The 9,584-nt window shown below is 42.1% G+C and overlaps 1 protein-coding gene across 8 annotated transcripts in view; it reads left to right on the top strand.

The window, feature by feature from the left end:
• The first annotated feature begins 5,169 nt into the window (after nucleotides 1-5,169).
• Nucleotides 5,170-9,584, top strand: part of tent4a (terminal nucleotidyltransferase 4A) — a 90,713-nt gene continuing 86,298 nt past the window's right edge. For 7 of the 8 annotated variants that reach the window (XM_041184508.1, XM_041184506.1, XM_041184505.1 and 4 more), the window contains exon 1: nucleotides 5,170-6,059. In XM_041184508.1, coding sequence (XP_041040442.1) covers nucleotides 5,365-6,059 — 695 coding nt within the window. In that variant the 5' untranslated portion in view covers nucleotides 5,170-5,364. Of the gene's footprint in view, nucleotides 6,060-6,902; nucleotides 6,986-9,584 lie in introns of those variants that run through there. The other variant, XM_041184509.1, reaches the window with a different exon arrangement.

The raw sequence follows: 9,584 nt of genomic DNA, 5'->3' as shown, positions 1-9,584 counted from the left end.
GAGTGGGAGGAAGAGGGGAGGAGGAGGATGATGAGGACAAGAAGGAGGAGGTTTCCTTTTGCATTTCTACCTTTCTCACCCCATAGGAACTGGTTCTTACTCTACTACAGGGAAAGGAGCTAGTTGTTTGGTGAGTTTCTGGTAAGCGGTTGAGATCTATTCTATTCCTAAGGTTTAAAATTGTACATAAATTGATGGTAAAGTTAATAAAATATATAAAAAAGCAAAATAAATAAGTGAATAGTATAATTAAATAATTAAAACACATTAAGGATGGCAGGACAGGTGTTGTGTCCAGACTGTAGCATGTGGAAGCTCCTGGATACCATTGTGATCCAGGGCAAATACGTCTGCAGTAAGTCTTTGCAGCTCGAGGAAATTTGGCGCAGAGTCATTGAGCTGGAAGCTGAGCTGCAGACTCTGTGATACATTTGGGGGGAGGGGCGGGGGGGGGGGGGGGCGAAAGTTACCTGGATGCTTTGTACTAGGAGGCAGTCACACCACTTAGGGTAGGTTCTTTTGATTTGATCAGTGGTCAGGGACAGAAGGGCATGACTGCAAGTGAGGCAGGTAAGGGGACCCAGAGGGCAGGAGTTCCAGCCTCTGCAATCGTCCAATAGTTTTGAGGTTCTCTCAGTTTGTTTGGATGAGAACGGGGGCTACAGGGTGGATGAGAAAACTGATCATGGCACTGTAGTACAGGAAGCCATTCAAGTAGGGGGAACAAAAAGGAATGTAATGGTAGTAGGGAACAGTATAGTGAGGGGGATCGATACTGTTCTCTGAAGCAAAGAGCTTTGTTGCCTGCCTGGTGCCAGGGCTCAGGACATCTGCTCAGGACTGGAGAGGAACCTGCAGTGGAAGGAGGAGGGGCCTGTTGCCGTGGTCCATGTAGGTACCAATGACATGGTAGAACTAGGAAAGAGGTTCTGGGTAGAGAGTATGGGGAGCTAGGCACCAAATTAAAAAGCAGAACCTCAAAGGTTATCATTTCTGGACTATTACCTGAGCCGCATGCAAATTGGCATAGGGTACATAAAATTTGGAAGATGAATACGGTGCTCAAAGACTGGTGCGGGAGAAGTGGGTTCCAGTTTGTGGGGAATTGGCACCAATACTGGGGAAATTGGGGCTGAACCATGCTGAGACCGGTGTTCTTGTGAACTGCATAAGTGGGGAAGTAGAGAGAGTTTTAAACTAAATAGTGGGGGCAAGGGATCAAATGTGGAATGATGTGGTATATCAAAGTGTAGAGACAAGGTAAGAGAGGAAAATTGGAATATGGGAAATGAATTTCAGAGAATGGCAGGAAGGGACAGAGAAAAAACCTAAGAATGCACCAACAGTCAAGACTATATGTCACAAACGTAACAAAAAGACCAAACTAAAGGCTCTCCATCTGAATGCATGTATCATTTATAACAAAGTAAGTTGATCGCGCACATTGAAGTAAATAAATATGATCTGATAGCCATTACGGAGAAGTGGCTATAGGATGACAAGGATTGGGTCCTGAATATTGAGGAGTATATGACATTCAAGGAGAATAGAAAGCTAGGTAAAGGTGGAGGGGTAGCACTGTTAATCAAGGATGGCATTTATGCAATATTTAGAGATGACCTTGGTTCAGGAGATCAGGATGTAGAATCGGTTTGGGTGGAAATGAGGAATAGTAGGGGAAAGAAGTCACTAGTGGGAGTGGTCTACAGGGTCCCTAACAGTAACCAAAATGTAGGCCAAAGTATATAAGAAGAAATAGTGGGTGCTTGTGATAAAGGGATGGCAATAATCACGGGTGACTTTAATCTACATATAAACTGGAAAAATCAGATTGGCAGTAGTAGCCTGGATGAGGAGTTCATAGAATGCTTTTGAGATAGTTTCTTAGAGCAGCACATTCTGAAATCAACTAGGGTGCAAGTTATGTTAGACTTGGTGTTGTGTAATGTGACAGGATTAATTAATGACCTCAGGGTAAAGGCACCCCTAGGTAGCAGCAATCACAATATGGTTGAATTCTACATCCAGTCTGAAAGGGAGAAGAGTGGGTCTAAGACTAGTATTTTAAACTTAAATAAGGGCAATTATGTGGGCATGAAAGCTGAGCTAGCTGAAGTGAACTGGGATACCAGGCTAGGGAATAGAGAAGCAGCAGCAGACATTTAAGGGGATATTTCAGAATACTCAGAATAAGTATATTCCTGCTATAAAGAAAGGTTCTAAAAGGAGGGGGGTGGGGTGGGTGGAACCAGCATCTGTGGTTAACTAAAGAAGTTAGGGAAAGAATCAAGCTTAAGGAAACAGTGTATAACTGCACAAAGATGAGAGTGGCAGGTCAAATGATTGGTCAGAATATAAAGACTGGCAGAGAATGACTAAAAGGTTAATCAGGAGAAAGAAATTAGGGTATGAGAGGAAGCTAGCTAGAAATGTGAAAATGGATAGCACGAGTTTCTACAGGTATTTAAAAAGGAAAAGAGTAAGTAGAGTGTTAATCCTCTGGAGAGTGAGAATGGGGAGTTAATAGTAGATAACAAGGAAATGGTGGGTGAAATGAACAAACATTTTGCTTCTGTCTTCACTATAGGGGATACAAAAAACATTCCAGTAATAGCTGTAAATCAGGACGTGGAGGGGAGAGAGGAACTTGGTAAAATTACAATCAGTAGGAAAGTGGTACTGAGCAAACTGATGGAGCTGTGGGCTGACAAGTCTCAGGGTCCAGATGGACTTCAGCCTAGGATCTTAAAAGAGGTGGCTAATTAGGTAGTAGATGTGGTGGTGTTAATTTTCCAAAATTCCCTTGATTTTGCAAAGGTTCCATCAGAGTGGAAAGTAGCAAATATAACCCCTCTATTCAAGAAGGGAGGAAGGCAGAAAATGTCTGTTGTGGGCAAGGTGTTAGAATCAATCATTAAAGAAGTTATAGCTGGGCACTTAGAAACACTCAAGGTAATCAGGGAGAGTCCACATGGTTTTGTGCAAGGGAAATCATGTTTAACCAATTTATTGGATTTCTTTGACAGTGTAACATGTGCTATGGATAATGGGGAGCCTGTAGATGTACTACACTTAGATTTCCAGAAGGCATTTAGTAAGGTGCCACATCATTAATTATTTTGGAAAATAAAAGCTCATGGTGTAGGGGGTAACATATTAGTGTGGATAGAAGATTGGCTGGCTAGCAGGAAACAGAGTATGCATAAGTGGGTCTTTTTCTGATTGGCAGGATGTGATGAGTAGAGTCCCACAAGATCTGTGCTGGGGCCTCACAATTTATATCAATGATTTAGATGAGGGGAGCAAAGGCATGGTAACTAAATTTGCAGATGACACAAAGGTAGGAAAGTATGTCATGAAGAGGACCTAAGGGGGTTGCAGACAGATATAGATAGATTAAGTGAGTGGGCAAAAATCTGGCAGGTGGAGTATATTGTGGGAGAATGTGAGGTTGTTCACTTTGGCAGGAAGAGTAAAAAAGCGGATTATTGCTTAAACAGAGAACAACTGCAAAACTCCGAGGTGCAGAGAGATCTAGGTGTTCTAGTGCATGAGTCACAAAAAGTTAGTATGCAGGTACAGCAATTTATTAAGAAGGCCAATGGAATGCTATCCTTTATAATGAGAGGAATTGAACATAAAAGTAAGGGTGTTATGCTTCAGTTATACAGGACATTGGTGAGACCATATCTCGAATACTATGTGCAGTTTTGGTCTCCTTAAGGAAGGTTGTGGTGGTTCAGAGGAGGTTTACTAGACTGATACCTGGAATGAATGGGTTTTCTTGTGAGGAAAGGTTGCACATACTGGGCTTGTTTCCACTGGAGTTTAGAAGAGTGAGGGGTGACTTGATTGAAGGTATATAAGATCTTGAATGGTCTTGGCAAGGTGGATGTGGAAAGCATGTTTCCTCTTGTGGGTGAGTCCAGAATTAGGGGACACTGTTTTAACATTAGGGATCACCCTTTTAGGGCAGAGATATGGGGAATTCTTCTCTCCCGGAAGGTCGTGCGACTTTGGAACTCTCTACCTCAGGAGGTAGTGGAGGTGGGGGTCATTGAATATTTTTAAGGCGGTGGTAGACAGATTATTGTTAGGAAAGGGAATCAAAGGTTATTGAGGGTAGACAGGAATTCAAAACACAAACAGATCAGCCATGATCTTATTGAATTGTGGAGCAGGTTCGAGGGCCAAATGGCATACTTCTGCTTCTATTTCGTATGTATGTTCGTATGTTAAAATGGTATATCTAACATCATGAAATCTCCCAAAGCACTTCGCAGGAATATTATAAAACAAAGTCACATAAGGACATATTAAGTCAGATGACCCAAAGCTTGGCCAAAGAGTTGTGTTTTAAAAGAGGGAAGTAAGGTAGAGGAATTTGCATTTATTAAGCGTAGGGACAGAATTCCTCATTAAAACTGGTATTGGAATGGTCACGACCTAAAACTATTTCCAGACTTCTAACTTTGGAATGTTAAATGTGTAAGTTTGGCACCAGTCACCAACGTGGGCATTGACCCGATATTGACAAGCAATCACTTTTGGTGAAAGTTCAAACTGTATTACAAAATGCAATTAGAATAAACAAATCACCCAAAAATTGGCACTATTTTGGAAACTGTGATGGAGGAAAGGTTTTTTCCATTGTAGTTTCCCAAGCAATCTGCGAAGTGCCGTCAACGCGGATGAAATGCTTCACGTCTAAAAGTGAGGCAATTTTGGAAATGTTTCTAAACATTTAGAAATTGCATTTATTTCAGAACACGCTGTTTGAGAATATGTCAGTCAGGATGGGTTGATATAATGCAGATCTGCGTGCAAAAATCATGCGTTATTTCCGCTAAAATGAATGCGATGATGTACTGTAAAGGAAGAGTAGAGAAAAAAATCCACACTTGCTCTACATCTCAGCACTTACCCGGGCTCCTTATTTCACCCAACCCATTCTGGAATTGCGCATGCGCAACACCAGATCCGAGCAGCTCCCGACGGAGGAGGAAGAGAACTGCGCTTGCCCAGCTCCTCGTCGAAGGAGGGGCGCGCATGCGCGCGTTTGGCAGCAGCAAGCGGGCGAAGAGTTTAAAAATGTGTGCGCATGCGCATTAGGGGCCGGGGCTCAGGGGAGGCGCCATATTGTTAAAGTCCAGCGTTAGTTTTTTTTTGTAGAGAAACCGGTCTTGGCTTTTAGTTTATATATTTAAGAAAAGTAGTTTAAAGAAAAAAACAAGTCAAGTAAGAAAAAAAATCTCGTGTATCTATCACAGCCCAGGTCCGGTGAATTGTAAGGTAATTAGTGATTTTTGAAGAGATTTCGTCGGTTTGTGAGTGTGTGGAGAGAGAGAGAGCGATCACCATTTAATGGATCCGAGGGTGGCTTGGATTCAGCCGGAACAGAAGGGACCCGCTAATGTCTTGTGGATGCAGATCTGGGAAACCTCTCAAAGAATCCGAAGCAATTCAAGTCACCATCATCTGCTACACCTGAACTCGCCAGCACTGGACAGCAAGCCGAGCAACAGCAGCAATCTCAACCTCACCAGCAACTCCGGCCCCGCCGCCCCCCTAAGCAGCAGCCCGGCCTCGGGGGCCGGAGTAGGACACAGAACAGGCCCTTCGGCCGCCGGCCCCGAGATGGGGATGGGGCCCGGCTCGGCCTCGGGGAACGGGGATGTTCGCAGGGGACTGCAAAAATCATCTTCGGCCTCATCATCGTCATCCTCGTCCCCTTCCCCTGAATCTGGCACCGGCAGCTCTTCATCGTCTTCGTGCTGCTCTTCTTCCTCTTTCTCCTCTTCGGGAAGGACTAAAGCCGGCGCCGGCCCATATTTCAATCATAATTTCACCGAGACGAACGGTGGTGGGAATGGGAACAACTTCGTGAAGAATAACAACTACCACAATAACAGTTTGAAGAGCCTGATGATGGGAGGGAGGCGGAAAAGGGAGAACAAGGCGAGCACTTATGGCATAAATTACATGCTGAGCTCCAGCAACGGAAACTACTACAGTGGGACCCCCTGGAAAACCATGAAGTACAACATGGGGGTGACTGGGTAAGAGCGGTAGTGCATAGATGATACAGACCGCGGTGTGTCTTGTGTGCAAATCCCAGGCTTCTCTCCGAATATCAGTCTTTCAGATGCATCCTGAGAAATGAGCAGGGGGAGGCGTGTATTGTGTCTACTGTGGTTTTAACTATGAAGCATGTCGTATATGTCTTATTTCTGAGGCATGATTACTCAGAAACCTTAAAAAATTTAAGAAAGCAAGGACTAGAGAAAAGGGGATGAAACGTACAGAATAAATGATGAGGTAGTGTCTACAATGTAGGAACACATGGGGAAGGCCAGCTAAGACACTTATGTAAATCACTAAATTAATTCACCCCTTTCTAAGGGAATTAAAAACAACGATTTCGGACTACTATATAACTCGGAAAGAGAAGACTTAATAAGTGGAGCAATTTTTCAGTTTTTATATAAAACCGAAAAATGGCTCGACTTGCACCCACCTTAGTGTTTAAATATTTTTTATAGCTGATCGCGTTATTACTTAAGTAAATGTTTCCTCCTACACGCCCATCGTGGGGGAGGGGAAGTAAGTCGCCGTGTTGGATGCTTAAAGCAAAATATGGCGTTAAATGTGGTTGGAGGGCAAGGGTCGTGATGAAACCGTGTGGATGAAGCATAGCCAGTAAATGCAGTAGTATTTTCCAGAGTTATTGGCCGGCGTACATTTAGATAACCTTGTGATAAACGTGGACTGGAATTTTCTCATGCTAATTGGGAATATACAGAATTCATATTTGTTTGGCGCTGCCAAACAAAAGCGTATCTTCGTTTTTTAAAAAGACTGCGTTTAATTTTCCAATAAAGTTTAAGCGTTTTTGAGACACACATTATATGACTTATGTTGATAACGCTGCTGGGGTTGGCTGAAAATCGTTTTTAATTCGCGCCCTGGAAAATTGGCATGTGGGGTGATGATTATTTATTTTAATCACGTACTAACTCGGAATCTGAGATTTAAGAAGACAGTTTTCTTTTAGGGCGTGGTTCGTCGCTGCCTTTGTCATATTTCAGAATCGAAAGTGTATTGCAATTAGTTCCAAAGAAATTCGAGGGCGTTGGTGTGTAACCTTTTTGTAAAGATGTCTTGAGTGGAGATTACTGGTCCTTCAGTGCCTGGCGGCCATCCGAAGCAAACTGCTAAAGCAGTAGAAGTAAAATACAGCTAGACCAGAGCAGCAAAAATATCACCGGACTGTTCAAAAACGTTACAGGCCTCAATTAAGCAGTTTCTAATAATTTCTGTATTTTGGGGGGAAACTTTATGGCGAGTTTTAATTGATTGGTGTAATTTAAAACTTTGTATTTTGTAAGCTGTTCTATGGGTCAAAAATCATACTTAAAATTTCCTGATTTTGGCACATCAATCAATAGGATGCACATGGAAGTTGAAATGAACAGTTAAATGCGGTGTTTTATAAACTTACATTATTTTTAAAAGCAGTTGTGTGCTGGCTAATGCTCAGTTAAAAGCAACGAGGCACCTTTGCATTGCCAGTAAATTCATGCACAACAATTATCATTTTCATAAATCTTTCTTTTAGAAGCAAATCTCCTGGAATATGTATTGCATTATTTAGAATGAGGTTTTTGCATTTGAACCAAATGAACACTAGAATAATGAATATATTGGAGTGAAATTTATGTATGTATGTATGTTTTATTCTAGGCCATATAATGGGAAAAAGACACTAGGGGTTAGGGATTAAATTCCCAAAGACAATCAAGCAAGCTCTGAAAATTATATTTGATTTAGTTTTTAGATGTGCAGATGCCCTGTTGGTGAGAAACATTTAACATTGTTGCTGTGCATGTTCACAGTTTTACACTGCAGAAGGATGCCATTTGGCCCATTGGGTCTGCAGTGGCTCTCTGAAAGAGCATTCCACCTAGTCCTACTCCCCTGCCTTATCCCCGTAACCTTGCACATTCTCTTTTTGTCAGGTAGAAATCCAATTCCCTTTTGAATACCTCAATCGAACCTACCTCCTCCACTCTTTCAGCAAGTTTGTTAATGGTGATGCTGATGAGGAAATTCAGCATTTTGTTGTAAAATATCATAGTATGATCCCAGACATACTAGGATTCGAATTGTCCCTGATCTTTATTGCTAACTCCACAAAAGTTTCACAGTTTGGGAAGAGTGACCCATGTAAGTAGGCTATCAGCAGATTGGCGGCTGATCTGAAGTACCTTCCTCTGAGGTCCTTGGAAAGGCTGTGGTGAGGTGCCTGGTGTTTGGGGGGTGGGAGGTGTTGCTGGGTTACCTCTTGTCAAAAGAGCAATTGGGTTGCTTTAAGAGGCCTGACCACTGCCACTGTCCACCACCTCTCTCTTTTCTCTCTCCCTCTCTCTCTCTTTTCCCCCCCCACCCAGGGTTTTCTGCAGTTTCCAAAGTTTTCAAATCCAAGCTTGTTGGATGGCTGAAGTATGGCTTTTGGTAGTTCACCTAGATTTCTCAGTTACGAAAAGGAATTTGAAGCCTAAAATTAGATTTTAATTGTGACATTATTTCCTTGTATCAGTTTTAAGATAATACCTGTTCTAATATTTGTTTCTTCAACCTTGTGCAGTGTGGACATGGGCAGCCAGGGTGTTCTGTAGTGCCACCTGTGCAGTGGAATTGTTAAAGGTGCTAATATGCAGTTGACTGGTAATTTTAAATTGAATGTGGATGGTTCTTTATTTTTCAGTTTCAGATCATTGGAGCTTTAATGCATGTACTGAAGAAGCAAACTTTACTATTGAGATAAATTTTAATGTTTGCACATTATTGCATTCCCAAATTAGTAGAAGTTTGATTCTCAGGTATAGCACAGTTATCGGATTCCTCCTTGTAGTTCTCCAAATCTTTTCTTTGGAACCTCACTTGCTGCTGATTTCTGTTTTGTGCTATAATAATTCATTACAGCATCCATAACTAATTGGAAGTAATGCTTGAAGTTTCTCAAATTCGTGTTTCATATCTGGAAAGATAGAAAGATTGAATATTAAATAAACTACATTAAGGGCCACTAAATAATTCCAAGTGATGAGAGAGAGATGTGAATCAATGCCCAAGTAAGGAACACACAAGCTAGTCTCTGGGTAGGGTCATGCCTTGAGAAATTAGTTTAGTTCTTCGTGAAGGTCACTAGATTAATTGATGAAGGGAGCCCTGTAGATGCTGTAGATTTTGATTTTGACATGGTTACTATATAAAACAGTTCTGTGAAATTGGAGGCTAGATTCTAAGTTGGTTGGAGAATTGATTGTATTCTCAAAGGGTAGAGGTTCCATGTACAGACTTGTTCCTAGTAGAGGATTAGTGTTGCCCTTGACAATCCTTATATTTTTATTTGTTCTCAGGATGTGAGCATGACTAGCAAAGCCAGCATTTGTTGCGCATCCCTAACTGCCCTTCAGGTGGTGGTGAGCTGCCACCTTGAACCGCTGTGGTCCATGTTCAATAGATATGCTCTGTGCTGTTAGGTGAGGAGTTCAATACTTTGACCCAGTGATAGTGAAGGA

The sequence above is a fragment of the Carcharodon carcharias genome, chromosome 3, assembly GCF_017639515.1.
Source record: "Carcharodon carcharias isolate sCarCar2 chromosome 3, sCarCar2.pri, whole genome shotgun sequence".
NCBI classification, from domain to species: Eukaryota; Metazoa; Chordata; class Chondrichthyes; order Lamniformes; family Lamnidae; genus Carcharodon; species Carcharodon carcharias.
Note: the sequence above shows the minus strand (reverse complement) of the source record. Positions and strands in the feature narration are given on the sequence as shown.